This window comes from Sorex araneus, chromosome 10, assembly GCF_027595985.1.
Source record: "Sorex araneus isolate mSorAra2 chromosome 10, mSorAra2.pri, whole genome shotgun sequence".
Classification (NCBI taxonomy): Eukaryota; Metazoa; Chordata; class Mammalia; order Eulipotyphla; family Soricidae; genus Sorex; species Sorex araneus.
Genome location: NC_073311.1, coordinates 48,686,510 through 48,709,148, shown reverse-complemented (window position 1 = coordinate 48,709,148; position 22,639 = coordinate 48,686,510). Strand labels below are relative to the sequence as shown.

The window sequence follows — 22,639 nt, the reverse complement described above, 5'->3', positions numbered from 1 at the left end:
CATATGGCACCTAGTGAACACTTTATTTTTTAAAAAGCTGTCCTATAGAGCAGATGCTATTCAATACCACAGAAAACGTATCAGCAGCTCCAATCCTTTATCTGTACATGAAGCTACTAAAAGTGACATGGCCTCTGGAAAATCAGATCACTGACTGAATTTTCTTCACTGTGACCGGGGGGAAACCTCAATAAATGTGTAGCAAAATAACATTTTCCATCTATGTAGGTCTCAGAATATTCTTGCAGCACTTAACATTCCACACCACTTCGTTATTTACAAAAACAGATTTTTAAGAAGCAGGAAGATACTGGCAATCTTCCTAGATATTTTCTGCGGATACCAAGTGTTTTATTCCTGTATTGTGATTCAGATTTTAATTTGTCATTAAAGCATGTTTCTATAGGTGTTTGTATGATAATACACTTGCGTTGGACCATTTTCTTGTTGTAGGAAAAAATAAACCTTGAATTTTATGTTATGAAAAGCAAATGTTCCTCAAATAATAAAAGGCTATCTCTGAACAAGTACCTGACCAGCATTCGAAACAAACTTTGAAAGAAGATGTCAACAACTTAAGATTATAAATTGGGCACTCAGCATTCAAAATTCAAGGTGACAAGCCTAACCCCAGTACAGAAGCTGCTGTACAAGTTCTTGTCACCCTGTGGTCTGTCTCTACACAGTGTGGCTACAGAGTCTCAAAATGTCACCATGGAACCTGAGTAAGAACCCAAACAGGGTGTGTGTGAGCTGGGTGTGGGGGGGGAGGGGGGAAGGGGGGGACAAAGAGGGGCGGGGGTAGGGGGTGTCCAAATCACAAGTCCAGTTCAATCAAAAGTGCTCTGCTTCTTTCTTTTATTAAGTCTTACTTCTTCAAATTGTCATTTGGAGAAAGGATACCATTCACAATAAAAATCAGCTCTTGCAACATTCTGCTGATACTGAAGAGGTTCTCTGCAAAGTCGTAAGCATTCAATCTCTCTGTAAACAAGTCGAGACTGCCATGGAACTTACACTACTTATTTAAAACCCCCGGTGCAGAGTATCTCCACAAACACCCTTCACTCCACAGGGGAACTCAGAGAGGGCAAGTCAGCAGCTGACGTCCCAAGCCCAGCCTTCTCACGCAGTCTGCGTGGGGCCAGCAGTGCCCAGCGCTTTAGCTACCCCTACTGCTAGGGTTCTGTGAGTGCAATCAGAAAGCGCTAGAGCTCAGTACCCTACAGAGATGACATCTGCAGTTTTAAGGAAACATCCAAGCCTAGCTCAGAAGTGAGAGCACAAATCCATCACATGAATGGAAGCCGGCTATCAGTTGGCCGACCCCTGCTGGGTCTTAAGGGAAACCTGTCATTGGGGCCACCTCGTCCTGGCAACATGGGGTTAGGTCCTGGAAAGGGGCCAGTTGGATCAAAACGTGGCCTGAGTGGGGGGAACTGACCTGGTGTCCCCCCAGGCCCAGGTATAAGTGAATTGATTGGGTCTCCAACATAGGGAAGCGTTAGTCTTTCATCATATTCACCACCAATGATGCCCGGAGGAAGAAGAGAGCTGGAGGGAAAAGGCCTGGGGTGCAGAGGGTTGGGGTAGAATGGAATTGGGTGAGGCGGGGATGGCAGAAAGATCAGATGCCGTCCCCGCTGAGCTTCTTTCCTCTGTTTGTGTCGCTTCTTGTAGAGCTGCAGAAAAACAGAGACAAGCTACGGTAAGTGATTTGGACGCTTTCCCGGAGTTTTCATTTATTTTCACTTTCCTTTCCCCTCACTCTCAAGGCAGACAAACCCATATCTAGAACAGAACTTTTCCCAGTCTCCACCTGCATGAATAAGGCAGCAGGCTCTGATACAATGCCAAGTGAACCTTACTTTTAACTGCAAAGGGGCAATCATGCTAATCTGAACTAACAATAAGTTTAAAGGAGGAAAGCTGTGTGAGATGTCCTCTCCATACCGTAATCAATCTATAGCTCTTAAACTAATATGCAGTATTAAACCTTTTTTGAAAGTGGACTATTATAGTATGTTTTCTGCATCACACCATAAAATATAAAGACAAAGGAGTCATGAGGAAAGCATACCTCCACATTTTTACCTAAAATTTTGTCCATAACAGATCTCAATTTAAATATTAGCAGCAAAAAAGATGTTTATTTTAGCAAATGGGACATAAAGAAGAATGCTGTGTACTTTGTTTCCTTGGGTCTATCAATGTCTTTTATAATAGTCACCTGTTAATTTTAAAAAAATGTATTCTTTTCATAATGCACTAAAACTAACTAAAGATTATTCTAACACAAAGAGAACTTAAGTTAATTTTTTTTTTTTTGCTCAGCTGGGGTTAGATCTGCCTCACACATCTGTGAGGCCTTAGGTTCAATGGCCAGCACCACCATGAAAAGAAATCAACTGAGGAATGGGGGGAAATCCTTTCTATTAAGAAAAAGTAAAACAAGAATCACTGTGTTATGATTTTTTTCTTTTGTTAATTACAAAAATATAAAGCCTGAGTATAAGGTAAAAATTGAGAATGCCATTCATAGAAAACTAGCAATAAATTTAATACACTGACATTGGTGCTGATGTTTGTTAATAAAAACACATTCAAGTGTGAGCCACCAGCAGTATGGGCCAGGATCAACATGTCTCTTACCACACTATGATAAATGCACAAAGACAACCTTCATGTATTGATCCGCTAGCGACCCCTGTACTATGAATATCAGCCTTGGTATTTAAAAACACATTACCTCTTTCCAATCCGTATCTCGAGCTCTGACGGTGCCATCTGCGAAAGAAAACAAGGAACAAGGAATTTAAGCAGCCGACAACTTCTCAGTACCTGTAGTGAGAAATAAGCACTCCCTCATTTAGAACTAAAGGATGGGAACTGCATGCCGAACACACACTGTGCTCCCTGCATCTTCCTCGGCTAACTCAAGTCCTCTCTTCGGAGCAAGAACAGCAGCAGTGCTGCTCCGTGCAGCTGGCCATGACAACCCATCTGGGCTCCCAAGGATGTGCAGGGTTACTTGGCTGTCCCCCTGCTGTGCTCGCTAACTGCCTCCCGCTCCTCAGCTCATCTAGGTGTGTCCACCGCTTCTAACCCCACACCTCTTGTCACGCTAACCCGAGTGACAACCCCTGAGTTTCTGTATTATAATCCAAGGTTATTAGAAGAGGAAAAAGCTAACGAGTTTTTTTTATATTTAAGTTGCTGACTCCCAACCGTATTCAGTATGATTCAACTTCAAAAGTACAGCCATGACTATGTTTTAATATACTATATTTCAAAAGAAGTATATAAGACAAGACGATCAAAGAATTGGACAGAAGACAGTGAAATTGTCTGTGCAAGTTATTACACTGGCATGGAAGGGAGACATAAATGCTCGAGCTCCTTGGGGGCCAGAGAGATGATATAGTTGGAAGGTACTTGTCCTGCATGTGGGCAACATAAGTTTGATCCCTGACACCACCTGCGGTCTTCTGAATCTTAGCAAAAGTGACCCTTGAGCATTATCATGTGTGGCCCAAAATTTTTTGTAAATTAAAAAAAAAAAAAGCTCAAGCCCCTTAACATGTATAAGAAAATTTATTATAAAATAAATTTCATAATATCTGAACTTAGGTGGAGCTGGATATAGTATAAGGGTTAAGGCATTTGCCTTGCACGAGCCAGCCCTGGTTTGATTCCCAACACACTTATAATTCTTAAGCATCTCTAGGAATAATCACTGAGCACAGACCCATAAGTAGAACAAAGACTTCAGGATTCATGAAGGAACATGAATAAGTAACGTCACATAATTCTTTCTTTTTTTCTCCCCCTTTTTGGATCACACCCGGCGATGCTCAGGGGTTACTTCTAGTTCTGCACTCAGGAATTAACTCCTGGCAGTGCTTGGGGGACCATATGGGATGCCAGGGCTTGAACCCAGGTCAGCCGTGTGCAAGGCAAACACCCTACCTGCTGTGCTATGGGTCCGGCCCCAAGTCACATAATTCTTACATTGGGAAAAATTTGGGGTGGGAGTTGAGGATGGGATTGGCCACACCCGGTGGTGCTCAGGACTTATTTCTGGCTCGGTGCTCAAAAGTGAGCCCTGGTGATAGTCAGGGGACCACATGTGGGGCCAGGGACTTGAAATGAGGTAGGCTGTGTGCAAGTCAAGCAGCTTTACCTCCAGTACTATCTCTCCGGCCCTACATTTTGAAATTTTTTTTTTAATTTTTTTTAAAGTTATTTCTTAATCCAAGTAACTCTACATGATACTTTACCCAAAAAAATGTGGGGAAAAAACTCACCCATTAAATTATATAGTTGCTATGGTGGCAGAAGTTTGGAAAACAGACAAAGCCTACAACTGAAAACTTGGAGGAGCGTGAGTGCTCAGTATCCCGACACACCCTCAGGGAGCTCACCTCGGAAATCCCGCAGATACAAGCACCTCCAAAGGAGCTGGTCGTTGGATGTAATGTAGAGATCGTGGCAAACTGCAGACAAGGACAGAACCGAGCGAACATCCAGAAGTCGAAATATCCGTAGTTTCAGCTCCAGTGGAAGGACCAGCAGCCCAAATACATCCGGCAGGCTCAGTGCTAACGGGGAGAGAAGAGAAGAGGCAGCTGAACGCAAGGCAGCAGGGCTACACACCTCCTGGCGACACAGCCAGGGTCACAGCTGACCTGCAGACCATGTGCATGAGAAAAAATGTGTTCTGCTATGTTTTACTACAACACAAGAGAAAGCTGGCAAATACAGAATTTTGAGTCCAAAACTGAAATATTATCAAACCTACTTCAAAGTTATTAACATGCATATTAACAAGAGCATGGGAAGGTCCAGAGTATCTACCACGAAAGTCAAATACTGGGGGTGGGGGGGAGGTTGTTGTTTGGGGCCACATTCGGCAGTACTCAGGGCTTGCTCTTGGTTCTGTATTAAAAGATCAATTTTGGCAGGCTCCAAGGACCATATGGGGTTCTGGAGAATGAACCGAGTCAGCAAAGTGCAAGGCTAGTACTCTCTCTGCTGTACTCTCTCTGGCCAATATCAACGAGCAACGGGATGAAAGTGATACAGTGAGATATATATATATATATATATGTATATATATGTATATAAATTTTAAAATGACAAAGAAGACATATTTACTGTGGTCAATCACAGGAACACAAAACACAGACACATTTCTCACTTTCAAGATATTTATAACCTCAGTAGAACTGGAAAAAGGACTGTCACTGTTGTCCCGCTGTTCATCGATTTTCTAGAGCGGGAACCTGTAATGTCTCCATTGTGAGACTTGTTACTGTTTCTGGCATATCGAATACACCACGGGTAGCTTGCCAGGCTCTGCCGTGAAGGCAAGATACTCTTGGTAGCTTGCCAGGCTCTCGGAGAGGGGCGGAGGAATCGAACCAGGGTCAGCCGCGTGCAAGGCAAACGCCTTACCCGCTGTGCTATCGCTCCAGCCCAGAAAAAGTACTACAATCAGGATTATGTACACGATACTGTAGAAATACAAAAAGGAAGCAAGTAAATCTATTTGTTATTGTTTTGCAGCCACCCCCAGTGATGTTCAGGGTTTACTCCTGGCTCTGCACTTACAGAGACAGGGACTCAAACACTAGTAGGCCGTGTGAAAGGCAAGCACCTTACCAGCTGTAAAGTCTCTCTCTCTTCCCTGCAAATAACATTTAAATTAACAGTTAAGCTTAGTCTTAGAAGAGCGAACTTTCAACAAAAGAGGAAGAAGTTTTACAGGACTAGGAGCTCACTAAGAAAACTTATATTCTTTCTGGCCATATGGCCTATGATAATTTATGAACGCTCACCTTGTCGGGTAAAAGCTAAAAGTGGATACACCAGTTGGTCTTTGAAGAGGCGAGAGAGCTTCTGAAGATCTTTGTATATCTTGGCTGCATTTTCCCCTAGAAAAATTTTTATGAAAAATCAAAACACTGTATCAAGTGTAGGAATAAACTTGTAATGCTGTCCTGTATTTCCGCTAAACTAAGCAAAAACAGTAAAGGAATCTTCCCAACAAGTTCCTACATAGATAGAATCAAAGTCTCCAGAAGAAAAGGAATATAGAGATTCTGAAAACTGAATCTTGGTTGCAAAGCTAAAATCCCATGATATCAAATTAACAGAGCTATTACCAACCTATACATCTCAGACAATCTTACAGTTAGAAAAAGTGGGACCTATACCTACAACAAAGATTTCTTGACAATGTACCAATGTGTCTGGGCACTGCAAACAGTAGGGCACCTGTGGCAGTGGGATCTAATAGAATGACAACACTTTCATCACATGATGATTATGCATCAACAACTGGGTCAAATATTTTTCAATCTTTCCAGTCAGTTCTCCTCTAAGTATGAGATAACTGTTACTATCCTCACTTGAAACACAAGACAAGGTATAGAAAGTCTATCCAAGGGCTCAGAGTAAGTGGCAAAGCAGGAAACACAGGAGAGGGAGGGATGGAGGGAGGAAGGGAGGGATGGAGGGAGGGAAAGAGGGAGTGGAAGGAAAACAAGAGAGGGAAGAAAGGAAGGGAGGGAAGGGGATGGGAGGAGGAGGGAAGTCCAACTAGAGGAAGAGGGGGAGGAAAGGAAGAAGGGGGGGAAAGGGAAAGGAAAGTAGAGAGGAAGGGAGGGCAGGGAGAGAAGGACGGAGGAAGGACAAACAAGAAAGATAAACTCTGCAACATTAATCTCAAGAAATTTTCAATAAAGAACATTATTTATTTTAAACTGAACCTCCAAAATTTTCATCCCGTATGTTAAAATTGTGCTTAGATTACCTAGTTCCTCTTTGCAAATAAAAGATTCTGGCAGCAGCTGCAATTTTTTCACACTTCTGATCTCAGAACTGATTTTCAACGTAGCTGCAAATGACCAAAAGAAAGATGATTAAACATTTTTGTCACTTCATCAACTGCTTTCTTTATTCTTCTATGGGCTCAAATTTCCCTGTTCCTCGTGTACAAAGAACACATTATATACAACCAACTGTTCTATGGCTATTTCTTTCCCTCAGAGCAAAGTCCAAAGGGTAAACCTGCCATCACATGAAGTCATCTATAACACCACCATTAAAATCTATGCCTTCCTATATAGTTCATGAAGTATTACCAACAGCAGTTAATTAGTAATTAAGAGATAACGACAAGGCTAAGAGGAGAGAGTTAAACACAATAAAATCATTATTTTAGTAAGGTCACCAAAAACTCCATTTACTTTTAACTGAACCCTTGGCAATGAATCTTCCTTTGTTTATTAAAAAGAATCCTGTTAGTTTTCACAGCGTCATCTTCCTCTAGACCCAAAGGACCAATCTTCTTGACATCACCAAAGGGTTCCATTTGTATGGTGTATACAAAGGCGCACTTCATCTCCTTCCATGAAAGAGCCAGTGATGTGCTTATGCACATGTGCACGAGGAGGGTATCTTGGGTAAAGGCAAGGTTGAAGGACACACTGCTCCTTTTTAAAAAACTCACGCCTGCGATGGCCGTCTGCCATGCAAGCCTGCAAGGAGCTAGCTTGCCAAGAACAGGAAAGGAACAAAATATCAGGAACTAGGAAAATCAAAGGAACTAAGAAATCATCAAGACACTTAGCAGCTACTCTCTTTGTATGATGAAGAGCCTAAAACTAGTAAACAAAGGTTATCACGCACTTTTTAAAAATGCTTCCCTACAAAACCGCAGCCAAAAGTATAACCACACATTATTAACTTGAACCTTGCAAAGTTATGACAAAGCAGAAAGATCAAATGAAGATGAAACCACTGCCCCTCCACACGGAAGTTACATTCACTCACTGTGATGAACTGAAGAGAAACGCTAGGGCCTAGCTACACCAGACACTCATGACAGACAAATGTGAACGATCACCAAATCTGTTAAAGTTTTATTTTTCTAAGTAACATTTCAAAGAATCGAGTGATACCAAAAAAAAAAAAGCAGAAATTACATAAAAGGATCCAGAACTATCTTTCATTTCACATAGTACTGTCTGTGACTTTCAAAGTAAACTTCAGTAAACACTTTTCAAACCGAATGCCGTAGGGGCCTCAAGAAATGAACAAAGCATATGCTGTCAATGTGTAAGTGGGGTGTTGGGGGCGTGTACCAAGGCCCCAGAAACCAGCAGCTGTTGCCAACTGCTGAGCTCGGGCACATCAAAGTGACTGCCTTTGCAACAGGAAAATGCCCCACTGAAAACCAGAGTCATTCCAATCTTACAGACTGCCTCAGCTAGCGAAGAGAACAGAACCTCAAAAATCAACAGAAAATCGTAGCTATGAGTCGTCCAAACAACTCTCCGGAATACGCTGTTACAGGACTACTCCAGAGACCACGGGGAGTCAGCACGGCCGGCCAGGTGGCTGCTGAGCTGAAGCGAAACACCGTCATGATAGACGCTATTGTGCTGCCAGTGAAATTTCTAAATGTGAAAGAGAAGAATTTTAAAAACTTATTCAGAGTGACTGAAGGTGGGAAATAAAAATCATACCAAGGCCTCAAAAGCCTTAGCACTGTCTCTATGCATAGGAGTTAGGAGATGCCAAACTGTATGAGAATCTCTCTTCTTCCCATCTCTCAGCTCAAGACCCTGGTTAAGAGACTAAAAAGCTAAGACATATAAAGGAAGAAAAAAGGTGGTAAAGTCTTCTCGCTACTATCACAACTCACCCTTATTCTATAATCTTTCAGACTCATGTTATCAGTGGCCTAAGAACAAAAAAAGACAGATCCTAGCTCTCTCAGCAGCCAGCAGGAAGTGGCTGCAGGACACCGGAGAGAAACGCAGGCCCGGCCACGCCTTACCGCCTTACCGTTGACGACCATCAGGGTTCCCAGAGGCACACAGGTGAGTGCTGCGGTGCCACCCTCGCAGAGTGGGTGCGAGTACTGCAGCTTATACACACCTCCAGACTTCCAAGCCTCGGGCATGGATACAACTTTGGCTTCAGACCCCTAGTGAGAGAAGGCAAAGGATGACGATGATGAAGAAAGGTGTTACTTTTCCAAAACCTTCAAAATGCAAGCAGTCCCTGACTTGTCTAAAAGAACGAGTCCACCTGGTCTCCTTAATAAAACAGGTTAAGGGGGCTGGAGCAATAGCACAGCAGGTAGGGCGTTTGCCTTGCATGCAGCCAACCCGGATTCGATTCCCAGCATCCCATATAATCCCCTGAGCACCACCAGGGGTGATTTCTGAGTGCAGAGCCAGGAGTAACCCCTATGAATTGCCGGGTGTGACCCAAAAAGCAATAAATAAATAAATAAATAAAACAGGTTGAGGCCATGACACTGATAGTCGGAAATCATCACTCTAGCCAAGAACTGAGTGCTGAAAAGAGGGAAAGGGACAAACCTTTCAGCACCTGTGTTGCAAACCAGCATGCCCCAAAGGAAAGAGCAACAGGGAGCAAAGAGGTCAGAGAGAAGAACAGAGGCATGCTTGGGAGAGGGCGGGGGTTGGCGGGAGGGAAACTGGGGACATGGTGGTAGGAAATATGCACTGGTGAAGGGACGGGTGTTGGAACTGTTGTATGATGAAACCAAATCAATGAATAACTTTGTAACTGTGAATCTCACGGTAATCCAATTAAAAAAATAAAATAAAGAGAAAAAGTAAAACCGGTAATCATTAACACCGCTAGTAATGTCAACAGAAAGATACTACATTACATCCTCACTGACTCTGCCCAGTTAAACCACATTATTCAAGACCTGCGCAAATCCTTTTCAATATCTGTGCATGCTTCTATGGTGACACCTATAACAGTACGTATCGTAAGATAGTAACTGTGCTTTTGTCTCTCTGCCCACTTACAGATTCTGTGAGCATCCGTCCGTGCCCAGGACACTGCACTGCAGACATTTGAGAATAACTATGTTTCCCAGGGTGGTAAGACTGCCCCCTGGGGGTACTGGAAGGATCCAGGGGTGCAACTGGGTGGAGAGGGGATGGAGAGGTACTTTCTATTTTGTTCTGTTTAAAGAAGGCAGACGGGGAGGTGGGGCAGTGGAGCTGAGCGGTTCTTTTATTTTAAGAAGGGGATGGTGAGCAAATATATTTGGCAAGTTCTCTATCAGAGCTTCTGGAAACTTTTTCAACCCCTTTTCTCTAGAAAAAAAAAACTGTATGCTATACCTATTATATATAAACCAAACATTTACTGATGGCAAATTGTAAATTAAAAAAAAAATTCACAAAGCCCACACAGAGTGATAACCCAGGGACCAGGCTAGGGGACAGAAAGAAGGCTCTGTGGGCTGAGTGACCCTGCCATCACATGACCCACTGGAAGGAATAGCCCTCAGCCCAAGTGCCACCAGGTTATGGTCCAAAAAACAAAGGCAGGAAAGCAATGAGGCTCTCCAGCTTTGTTCCCTAGCACCTGGCCCAGCAGCACTATGGGAGGAAGCACAATCGCCATGCAGGACCCTGGGGATTCTCACACACATTCACGTTCAAGAATCTCTAACTGTTCCCTGCGAGTTTCTGGCATGTGGCATCTACGTCTCTCCTAAAATTTCGCTGTTACAGTACAGTGGTTTGTCTACTGGTTCCCCCGCCCTTGGACTAGAGGAGCCCGAGCATGGACACTGGCGTTATACCTGCCACAAGCAGCTACTGCTCAAGGGGATGTTGAGTGGAGGGAAACAACTACAGCAAACAATGTCACTCTCCCAACTTCAATAATTTTTTGCGGTCAATTCATACAACCATTAGCATAAAAAATAACCTAGTGAGGTGCTGGCGAGATAGGAGAGAAGGTAAGTGATTGCACCAGCCTTGTGTGGAGTGGTCCCTGCATGCAGAGCCAGGAGGAAGCCACGAACACTGCCAGGTGTGGTCCCCAAACCAAAAAAGTTAAAAATAAAGAACCTAGGGAGGCCTGCTATGCACAACCCACACTGCTGACCTCCTCTTAGTCTCTGGATTATCACATACAGCCTTCTGTCTTTTCTAACTCAAGTTGTCATCATTTCTATAATAGTACATTTAAAACTGACCGGGGAGTGGCTCAAATGCCTTGCACGTGCCAGACCCCAGCCGGCTTCCCACTCACCCTAGAACGGCCCTGCCCCCACCACAGAGCGTAGTCAGCTGTGACCCCACAACAACCACACACACATACAAACAAGGTTCAGGAAATGACGGCGAAGAAAAAGACCTGGAAAGAGAGGAATATCTCCTGACTGCCCACAGTACTTCCACCACTGCGTACAGCAACTGACACTCCTCTAAGCACAGCTGACCAAGACTCGGAAATACCACCACCCCTTTCTGATACACACTCTTCCCCTCCCAAGCGCTGACCTGAGGTTTATAGCCCGACTCCAGCATGAGGAGATGTATCACCACTATCAAGGCATCATTGGTGTCGGCGCAGTCGGCTGACTGATACAGGAGCTCGAGAGAATGGGGCACCTGCCCCTCCACCGACTCACTGCACAGCATTGGTTCTGAGGGACAGAACCCTGGAGCGCTCTCTTCCATATCCACAACATCCGGAATCGACTCCGCTTCCAAAGTCTGGCTAGGTCCCGACTGAAAGAAACATCAAAAATAATAAATGCAGGAGCCAGAGACAGTACAGGGGTTAAGGCTTTGCATGCGGTCAACCCATGTTCCATCCCCAGCACCACCAGGAGTGATCCCTACGCACAGAGCCAGGAGTAAGCCATGAGCACAGACAAGGTATGGCCCCAAAAACAAAACAAAGGGGGCAGGGTGAGACAATAAGTTCACTGCTAGGCATTCATTTTTATATAGCCTGTATCCTTCAAATTAACTGAGTTGGCTAGGTTCAGTCATCTAGTCTGAACTGGGTTCAACCCACATGTCTAGGTTCAGAAATAAGACATATTTTATTAAGCACAACCTCTTAGATAAATCCTGCTCCTGCATCTTGAGTTTTTTATCTCTATTAAGTCTGGCTAACGTGGAGAAAACCTGGAGATCATCCTTGTCTTTTCCATCTACCTTAAGAAACCCCATCGGGGCTGGAGTGATAGCACAGCAGGTAGGGCGTTCACCTTGCACGCAGCCAACCTGGGTTCGAATCCCAGCATCCCATATGGTCCCCTGAGCACTGCCAGGAGTAACCCCTGTGCACTGCCAGGTGTGACCCAAAAAGCAAAAAAGAAAAAAAAAAGAAGAAAGAAATATCCCATCAACCTCATCAAAGTTCTGCTGAATTATCCCTTAAACATCTCCATGTTCATGCCCCTGGCACTTCTGATCCTCTATCCCCTTACTTCTGACTCTAGTCTCCTACTCCACGTTCTTCTCCTGGCCATTCCCAAACCCTACCACCAGTTTTCTGACAAGATCCTGAAACTTGCTAGTGTACCCCCACAGCATAGCTGGCAGCATTTCCTAAACTAGGTCCTAGAATGTGACTAAGACATCATCTGGGAAAAAAAGGTCTACAATGAAGTAAATCAAGAAAATGTTCCGAGCTATTGCTACCTCATTCTCCATATTCACAAATTACTGGCATCCTAAGGTCTCAGAAGTCCAGTAAAGTTATTTAATAAGCACTATCATCCTTTCTCAAAGCATCCTTAGAATACTAGGCATTTCATGAAACTAGTTATTCATGGAGGACATGCAATGAAACGCAGGCCTGCAAAATTAATTCCAAACTCCTCAACTCCTTAGCATACAAGGACCTTTAACACCTAGTCCCTGCTGTGTTCAGTTCCCCTTTCTGCCATTCTATCCCCCCCACTGCACCAGCAGAGGCAGTACAGACCATAACTCTGCCCTGCAGAGCCCTGAATGTGCCACAGTGGGTGGGGGCAGCTGGGGAGGCCCTGTCGCAGGTTAGGCATGTGCTCCACCACTTGATTATCAAGTCTTATTCCCAGCCCAGGTTGCCTCTCTTTAAGCCTAATATTTCCACTCAAAGGACAGAACAAATTAAAATTATGTAGCATGAATGAAAGGAAATTAAAATATCATATGAATATAAGGATGGAAGCATGTAAAAAAGCAAAACTCCTGGAGACATGGATTACAGAAAAGACCCAACAAGATCACTAGTTAAAACTGTGAAACCAAAGACAATTCATGCTACCAAAAAAGGGGCTCCATCAAATTTTTGAGCAAATATCTAGTTCAACTAAATACACAGGCTCCTTGCTTCTTACGTATCTATTATGTCTAACTTTGGCCTTTTATTATTTACTGACAACTGTGTGGGAGAGAATAAATGGAAAAACTATTTTAAAGAGTTCCCCTAACCATGATATGGGCCGGAGCTATCAGAATCAACCTCCGCTGTTTGCCAACTCTTACTCCCAACTTCATGAGGACATCCTCTGAGCCCTCCTGATAAGACAAGAGCAGTTATCAGTCTGCATACACGCAAACATTTTAAAAAATGCTCTGGATCATATCTCTAAATAAATGCTATTTGTATCTGCCACTATAGACTCAACAAATACTAAATGAAGTCCCAACTACAATGAACTAATAAAAGTAATTTATACATAAGGACAAGAGAAAAATTTTCCTATCGATTCAAATTTTACCCCACTAATTTCCCCTTAATGCTGCATACCACACTTAGTTAGCAAAGCAAAAAGAAATTGTTTCAAGTATTTGAACTGTTTCAAGAATTTGCCACAATAAGATTTTAGTCATCCTAAACAGATCTCAATACAAAACAAGCTTTCAGAACTGGAATGCCTAAGACAACAAATATTTCTCAAAATTTTTCCAAAAGTAGCTAGCAATTGCCATCTGATACTGTGAAAATTTCATCTTATTGGACAAATTGGGAGTTCTTTAGGTTATTGTTTTTTGTTTATGGGGTGACATCTGGCAGTGCTCAGGGCTTATTCCTGGCTCTGCACACAGGAATCAGTCCTGCCGGTGCTTGGGGGGACCATTTGGGATGCCAGGGATTGAACTTTCCTGCAGAGTGCAAGGCAAGCAAAGGAGGAACAGCAATTACACCTATCTTCAAATTTTATATTGGCCCACACAATCTGAGGTGAAAGTTTTCTTTAAAAAAGTGCAAATAAATATCCTGCAGATCATCTGGAAATAGCTAGATAACAGCCTTAATAGATGGAACAAAGCTAACAAAGGTATAGCCTAAAGAAGCAAAGCTGGGAATCCTGACAACAGTGGCAACTACAGAAAGCAAGGAGTGACTGGGAAACAGGCTCTTCAGAAAGTCTACTAATTACTGCTCCAGACAAGTTAGCAGTTTTTAAAACAAGGAACAAAAATTTTGGCAGCAAATGTGTACTGATAAAGGGATGGTTGCTGGAGCGTCGTATGACTGAAACTCAATCATGAACAAGTTTGTAACTGTATACCTAATGGTGATCCAACAAAAATATTAAAAAAATTTTTTTTAAAGAAAAAACAAAAAATTTAAAAGCTATGGAGACAGCTCAGTGCAAAGTAACAGAAACCTGGGCACTTACCCTGACCATGGGCCAGGCCTGTATCACCAGCCTATTGATATTGGCTGGAGATACCCACAGGCTCTGGAACACAACTGTAAAGGCCCCAAAAAGGTGAAACTAATTTTTTAAAATGTGTTTAATTCTAGGTGAATATAAAGTGCAGTCTACTGACGCACATAAATCGAGATGAATATAAAGTGCAGTCTACTGACGCACATCCTAAGTGCTACAGAATCGTGGTGGATATGAAGGAACCCCAACAAGAACCCCCTTTCCTGCTGTGATCCTCACCACTTACCATGCTGTCATCACTCCTGACATCGGCCTGGGCTGCCGTTTCCTGCACTGAACCACTCAGCTCTTCGTTCTGTGTGCTGGACTGATGGGAGCTGGCGGCCAGAGAGGGTTGGTCATTATTCTGGAGTGAGGAATGCTCTGAATCTGTGGATGAAGGTAAATTAGGTGCAGGAATGGCATCTTCAAGAATCAAACATATCAAGTCCCCAGAAACAATCCCATATGAAGCCAGGGTCTCTTCATCTCCAGTGAGGGCATCCTTGTTGTTCAATGTAATTGCAAACCGGGCATCGGAACTGCCAAGAAAGACGGATAAGGATAGTAAGAGCTACCTATCTCCATTTCCCTCAATAATACATTTGGAACACAGATAAGGCACATGACACAAGCCCCAGAGAACATATCCATGAGAACAAAAAAAACAGCTCTTTAGGGGAGACCTTCAAAATTATTCATCATCAAATGCATAGATTATAGATTTCTAATGGCCAAAATTCTGGACACAGTAATTCCCTACAATTAATTCATACTTTCCACAGTTTTAAGATACACTTTCAACAGTTCTAAAATACACATCCCATTGTATTTTGACATCTTTGAAACAGAAATGCTCATTAAAATCCAAAGCATATATCAGTCAAATAGCATTTTTCTCTTTAGTATTATAGAAAACTATGCATCATCTTACAGCAGTAACACATTCAACAAATCTTTTTAAAATATCAATTCTACCAATGGTACGTCAGTCAAACAGCATTTTTTTCCCTTTAGTATTATAGAAAACAATGCATCCATTTTAAGGCAGTAACAGATTCAACAACTCTTTTCGAAATGTAAATTCTATGACAAATTATTCCTCTGCTGACACCCAAGAACAGTAGATACAGGGCCAGGAGGACTGCCCCATAGCTGGAAGCCTGCTTCATGAGCGGAGGAGAGAAGGCAGATGGGATAGAGAAGGGATCACTAAGAAAATGATGGCTGGAGGAATCAGTCGGGATGAGAGATGTGTGTTTATCTACTGATAATGAACCAAACATGATGATCTCTCAGTGTCTGTGTTGCAAGCCATAATGCCCAAGTAGAGAGAAAGTATGGGGAATATTGTCTGCCATGGAGGCAGGGGGAGGGTGGGAAAGGGGGGGTATACCTGGGATATTGGTGGTAGAGAATGTGCACTGGTGGAGGGATGGGTGTTTGATCATTGTGAGATTGTAACCCAAACATGAATGCTTGTAACTATCTCACAGTGATTCAATAAAATTTTTTAAAAAATCATTCCTTTGCTGAAAATCCCCCGGTGATTTATTTGAACTCAGAACAGACTCTAACTTGTCCTGCAACCCTGACATCTGAGCTCTGTGAAGTTGTTTGTACTGTACCACCTGTCCCCTCACTTGCTATTGTCTAGATCAGTGGTCTCCAGCCACTGCTCTACTGCTTTATTCCATTCTCATGTTTTGTTTTGGGTTTGAGGGCCAAACCCAGCCATGTTCAGGGTTTCCTGCTGGCTCTGTACTGAGGGATCAGTCCTGGCAGTGCTCAGGGGGGGCATATAGGGAAAAGTGGTCAAACCCTGGTGGTCCACCAGCAAGGCAAGCTCTCTCCCAACACATCTGATGTTGTACTGTCTCTCTTCCCAGGCCCAACAAACCAAGGTTCATAAACCCAGGTACTCTTGAGATTGTATAGAAATTAAGGCACTTTCTTTGCACGCAGCCTACCCTGGTTCAAATCCTGGGCAACCAACCCCATGTGGGCCCGAAATAGCTCCTGAACAACACCAGGTTGGCACAAAAGCAAAAACAATTTAAAAAAAAAATTCCACCTCAGGTATTTTTGTCTACTGAATTCAAAACTGTATCTCCAGTCATTGACAAAAAGTATCTGTGGAAAATGTACCTAATAAACCTTAACTGAGAGTTTCAAAATGAAACAGAAATCAGGGCTACTATCCAATGTCCTTATAGGACAGTAAGTCTGTGTTTACTCTGCAACACTGACCCAAGTTCCAAATGAGCCTTCATCATCAGTTAGACAAATGCATGGAGGTGCCTGAGTATACAATTCATCCCTCCTACTGATAAGAACAAATTCACACTTGTTAACTGAGAACAGTTATGATACCTTCTAATGGAAAAAAGCACAAATTCAAAACCAATCCTGCTATACAAGCCAAGAGCTCAAGTGAATCTAAAGCAATGAGCTTTTCTACCCCATAGATCTTGGGTGGTGATTCTCCTAAATGACTTTGGGAGAATCATCATTTCGTCAAAAAGCAGTAGAGTAATTAACAAACAACTACAAGAGAAAACTTTTACATGACACACTCAGCAATGCTGACTTCATCAGCTTTTTTGAGATGTTAGCCACATCCTTTGAAAATTATATTTTGTTTACTTTCTTAAAATGTTGCATACATTATTTTTCTTATCAATTAAACCTTCTTTGGTAGAGAAATTACTACTTCTTATTAGAAAATTAGAAGTTATGCTTTAATTTTCCAGATGCTATGAATAAATAAAATGTTGAAATTCTGCAGCATCCCAGAAAACCACCACCCAACACTGGCAAAAAAAAAAAAAATCTCCAATGAACTACACTTATGTATCATTTTTTATAACAGTATAATAAAATCCACTCATATATCTATTTGTAGAATGCAGAGGAGATTTAAGTGCCTTCTTAATTGAAACAAAACATAAAAACAAAGTCAGTAGTTATACCCCTTTAAAAAAGGGGGAGTTATTTCTAAAGCTTCTTGTGGGCTTTCTATGAGAAGGATTTTTTTTTTTTTAATGACTGTTTTCTGAAACTCTGAAGAGGGGGGGAACGGACACTTCAAGTTCATAAAGAAATGCCACCTTGGAAATCTGGGCCTTCCAAAGAGCTGTGGCTGTTCCGATCCACCTGCTCAGTAAAGACACTTTAAAGTAACAAAGCCACAAAGACTAACTTAACAACTATACATTATACTCTCAGTAGAGCATGTTTCCCTCTTCAAAGGCGAAAGTAACATTCCTGTCAGTTTAACCAGCCTCAACTGCAAAAACAAGCCTCAAAGAGAAACTATGGGCTCTTAGGTAAACAGTCTGAGCTTCCCATCCTTTGAAGACTAGCCTGTCTAATGAAAAGTATGTCCGTTATTTCATTTTCCATACAAAACCCAACACTGAGAACACCTTCAGAAGACGAACTCATTTCCAGCACATTCTGCACCCTGGAAATCCTGGGCATCTCAACATCAGAGCAAATAGTTGGGTTCCCCTCCTCTGGAAAAGGTCCTGATCACCCTCAAAAATGTGTGTGTCTCTCTCTCTTTCTTCTCCTCTATCTCTCTCTTTTCCCTCCCCCCCTTAATATTTCTCCAAGCAAAACCATTTTACTTTTTTGTTTTGAGGATCTAATTTTAATTTTCGAAATTTATGGTAGGGCATGACTAGGCCAACAAACAAACAAGCATAAAAAAACACTTAAGGTTTTACACCAAGAAATAGCAGTCCTAGAATCTTTAAAAGGAGTTAGATCAAGATCTCATTGTTTTGTTTTGTTTTAATTTGTAAAGGGGGTTGGAGTATTTAAAAAAAAAAAAAAACACCGGCTTCATATAGAACACGAGAGAATCAAAAGTTCACAGGACAGAGGTCCTTTTGCTGAATTCCCTAAAAATTGAATGCAAGTTTCTGAAAGGCTTCAACAACTGAAGTGCTTGATACATAAATTTTTATCCTCGCTGTCTCCTGAAAAAGAGTCTCCCAAATCTGCTGGCTCGGTATTTGAAGAGCATCGCGGCCCCCTTGGGAACCCCGCTACCCCCAAACCCCGAAAATACCCTGCAGGGAGCTAAAGTGGCCACAAGGGCGGCACCTGACACTCCCTTTCCCCCGCCTCCCTTCCCCCCAGGCCCCCCAAAACGCCAGCTCTCCGGGGTCATCACTGAGGCCAATGTTCCCCTCCAAAAGGTGCAAGGGAGCAACATCTCACCCGGGGGGGATTATTCAATGATTAGAAGAGCCCCCGCCCCAACGCCCCACTCGGACATGGCAAAAATCCCTGCAGCGCCTGCGCCCAGCATTCCCCGCGCCGCAGCCGTCACCCCAACACCCGGCAGAGTTGACCTCAGCCTCGCGGCGGTGGCGCGCACGGGTGGCCGCCGGTGGTGGGCCCAACTCCTAACTCCCTTCTAGAACTTTCCCAGCGGGGTCACGGCAATACGCAAGCAGCCAAGAACGGGGAGCTTACACTTAACACGCACGCACGCACACACACACACACACGCACGCACGCACCCCTTCCGTCGCCAAGACCCAGACTTGGGATCAACCCCCACCCACCCCCCACCACGATCGACGTCCCAAGTCCTAACTCCCTTGTACACACACACACACACACACACACACACACACACACCCTTCCATCGCATCCCTTCCGCACACACAGACACACACACACACACACTCGCACCCCTTCCGTCAAGTCCCGGGCTTGGGGTCACCCCACTCGGGTTTGATGTCCCAGCACCTAAATCCCTTCTAGAAGTTTCCAACTGGGTGACAGCAATACGAGGCTGACGGGGAGCTTTATACACACACACACACACACACACACACACACACACACACCCTTCCGTCGCACCCCTTCCTTCCACACACACACCCCTTCCGTCGCCAAGACACTGGCTCAGCGTGTGTCCCCCACCCCCACCCCCACTCGGGTTTTACGTCCCAACTCCTAACTCCCTTCTAGAACTTTCCCAATTTGGTGACGGCAATAGGCGGGCAGGAGGGGAGGGCGAGGGGGGCTTTACACACACCCCCACATACACCCCTTCCATCGCCAGGACCCTGGCCAGGCGTCACCCCCCACTCGGGTCGAGGTCCCGTCACGGCAATATGCAGGTGGCCGGGGTTACACACACACACACACACACACACACACACACACACACACACACACACACACCCCTTTTCCGGGTCGAGGTCCCGTCACGGCAATAAGAAGGTGGCCACACACACACACACACACACACACACACACACACACACACACACACACACCCTCTTCCGGGTCGAGGTCCCGTCACGGCAATATGCAGGTGGCCGCGCACACACACAGACACACACACACCCTCTCGAGGTCCCATCACGGCAATATGGCAATATGCAGGTGGACACACACACACACACACACACCCCTCTTCCGACTCCGTCCCAAGTCCTAACTCTCTTCTAGAACTTTCCCGACCGGGCGGCCGGGGACGGGAGGCTTCACTCACACTCACACACACTCACACCCCGCTTCCGTCGCCAGGACCCTGGCCGGCGTCACCCCCACTCGGGTCTGACGTCCCGTGCCTGGGGGCGGGAAGGGGCCGGTGGGGGGGGGGGGACGGCAGCGACGGCTCACCCTGCAGGGGAACGGGGTCCCCGGGACGCCGGGCCATGGTCTCCGCGAGCCGGCCCCCGCCCCCGGCCAGCGGCGGCCCCTCGCCGCCCCCTGGCTCACGTCACAGTCCCGCGGGCCGCGGGGCCGCCACCCCGCTCACGTGACCGCCGGGCGCGCCCGCCGCGCCGCCGCCGCCTCACCTGAAGCCCCAGCTGGGCAGCAGGGCCCCGCTCAGCCGCGCGCGCAGCTGCCCCAGCGTCGGCTCCGCCTCGGGCAGCTCCAGCGGCCCGGTCCGCTTCTGGAGCCGAACCCGCAGCCTCATGGCGGCGCCGGACGCTCCACCCCGCTCCCGAGAGCGCCCCCTGGGGCTCCCCCCCGTCGGCGGGAGGTCGGGGTCGGCGCCGACGCCGCGGGACTCGCGCTCGAGGACTCGGCGCGCGGCTGTGCCGCCTGGGACGCATGCGCAGGCGCCGCGCCCGCCCCGAGCCGTCGCGGGCCGCTGGCGCCCCGTTGCGCCCGGTTTGCCCCGCCGCCTGCCTGCAAACAGTTGGTGCTTAAGAGTTCCTGCTTGGGGCTGGAGCAATAGCACAGCGGGTAGGGCGTTTGCCTTGCACGCGGCCAACCCGGGTTCGACTCCCAGCATCCCATATGGTCCCCTGAGCATCGCCAGGAGTAATTCCTGAGTGCAGAGCCAGGAGTGACCCCTGTGCATCGCTGGGTGTGACCCAAAAAGCAAAAAAAAAAAAAAAAAAAGAGTTCCTGCTTGGGGTTGGAGCAATAGCACAGCGGGTAGGGCGTTTGCCTTGCACGCGGCCGGCCGGGCTTCGATTCCCAGCATCCCATATGGTCCCCTGAGCACCGCCAGGAGTAACTCCTGAGTGCAAAGCCAGGAGGTAACCCCTGTGCATTGCCGGGTGTGACCCAAAAAGAAAAAAAAAAAAGAGTCCGTGTCCCCGAAGTCCGGTTCGCCCTTTGAACTCCCACTCTCCTCCCCATTTCCTCCTGGGCGTCCTGTCGTGCCCCTTAAAGCTGCTTTCGATGGAAATGGGAGCGATGATGGAAATGGGAGCGATCCGAGAGCACCTTAGTAAGGCATTGCTGCATCCCATGCACCCCAGAGTTTAGCCGCTTACGACAACATTATTGCCCCCGGGGCCAGGAAGCCTGCCTCATGAGCTGGGGGAGAAGGCACCTGGGATAGAAAAGGGATCACTAAGTGGATAGTTGGAGGGATCACTAGGGATGGAAGATGTGTGCTGAAAACAGATAAACCAAATGTGACAGCCTCTCTATCTATATTGCAAACCATAATGCCAAAAAGCAGAGAGAGAGGAAAGTCTGCCATAGAGGCAGGGGGAGGGTTGGGAAGTGGGGGGGGGTGGCGGATACTGGGGACATTGGTGGTGGAAAATATACACTCGTGTTCCATCATTGTATGACTGAAACTCATGAAAGCTTTGTAAGGCTGATGGTGATTCAATTAAAAAAAAAAGTGTTGTTCCACAGGGTCCGGGATTTGATGATTGCTCTGCTGGGTGGTCCTGTCTGGCTCAGATCACAGACAACAACGTAGGTCTCTGCTGAAGCTATCCAAACTGGACTCACGCTCAAGGATCAGCTTCCAAAAGCTTCCTTCACTCAGCAGATGACAGGACACACGCACACATCCTCCCTTATTCATATGGACCTAGTTCCCATGCGTGGCATGGAACTCTGCTGGGAGCAAGTGATTCCGAGGAAAATCCTCATAGATGCCAGGATGTCTTTTATGATCTATGCCGCAGAAGTCACATCTTAACAAACCAGCTGGGGGGGGAGGGGTCAGGCCAGAGCTATTGAGAACCAAGAGAGCAGGAGTGATCGAGGACTCTGTGGAGTGTTGGCCATCATGGCAGTTCTGACAAGGCAGATAACCTAAGGTTGGTGGGGGAGAGAGAGTACCATCAGGTTCCGTTCCTGTGATAGTCTTGAAAATCATGAGTTGAATAAAGTTTCACCCAGTAGGTGGCAGTACTTGTCCACATCGTGATCGTCATTAATAACTAAGCATCAGGTTCCTACTTTGTACCTTATGTTATCCTGTAGCAAAAAGAACAGGCAGAGGAACCCAGGTGTGCAGGACCTGGGGCTGAGATATCCAAGCCTGCTCAGATCGGGACTGGGCCTCCTCCACCCAGATCCCCCATTTTCCAGTAGCTAGCCAGCTATACCCACAAACTGCCCCCCTCCCCCCATGTAATCCCATCAATGGCTAAGATCCAGAAACTATAAAACAAAGCTCCCAGAAGACCTCTTACAGCCTAGTTCTCCCTCTTGGAGAAGCTGACAAGCCACTAAGAGTATCTTACCTGCACAGCAGAGCCTGGCAAGCCCCCCGTGGTGTATTCGATATGCCAGAAACAGTAACAATGATGAGTCTCATTCCCCTGACCCTGAAAGAGCCTCCATTGCGGCACCATTGGGAAGGGCGAGTAAAGAGAGGCTGCTAAAATC

The 22,639-nt window shown here is 45.5% G+C and overlaps 1 protein-coding gene across 2 annotated transcripts; it reads right to left on the bottom strand.

The window, feature by feature from the left end:
- Positions 1–841: 841 nt before the first annotated feature.
- FBXO7 (F-box protein 7) lies at positions 842–20,594 on the bottom strand. Of its 2 annotated transcripts, none has more exons than XM_055118196.1 (9): positions 20,347–20,594; positions 14,763–15,057; positions 11,355–11,585; positions 8,857–8,998; positions 6,818–6,901; positions 5,841–5,936; positions 4,425–4,601; positions 2,750–2,787; positions 842–1,682 (listed from the first exon to the last, which is right to left on the bottom strand). In XM_055118196.1, exons 1-9 carry the CDS (start codon positions 20,466–20,468, stop codon positions 1,293–1,295), a joined length of 1,575 nt encoding a protein of 524 aa, XP_054974171.1. In that variant the 5' UTR covers positions 20,469–20,594; the 3' UTR covers positions 842–1,292. The 2 variants fall into 2 exon arrangements, with proteins under 2 accessions (XP_054974171.1, XP_054974172.1); XM_055118197.1 differs by lacking the exon at positions 20,347–20,594 and adding an exon at positions 20,168–20,312 and having other exon boundaries at positions 14,763–14,905.
- Positions 20,595–22,639: the final 2,045 nt, after the last annotated feature.

Excerpts from the sequence above, each read along its gene's own strand:
- FBXO7 (XM_055118196.1), bottom strand. The coding sequence starts at position 20,468 with ATGAGGCTGCGGGTTCGGCTCCAGAAGCGGACCGGGCCGCTGGAGCTG. Across the intron at positions 6,902-8,856 it reads AACCCTGATGGTCGTCAACG|CTACGTTGAAAATCAGTTCT; the intron begins GTAAGGCGGTAA and ends GGTCATTTGCAG. Across the intron at positions 5,937-6,817 it reads TATTTGCAAAGAGGAACTAG|GGGAAAATGCAGCCAAGATA; the intron begins GTAATCTAAGCA and ends AAATTTTTCTAG.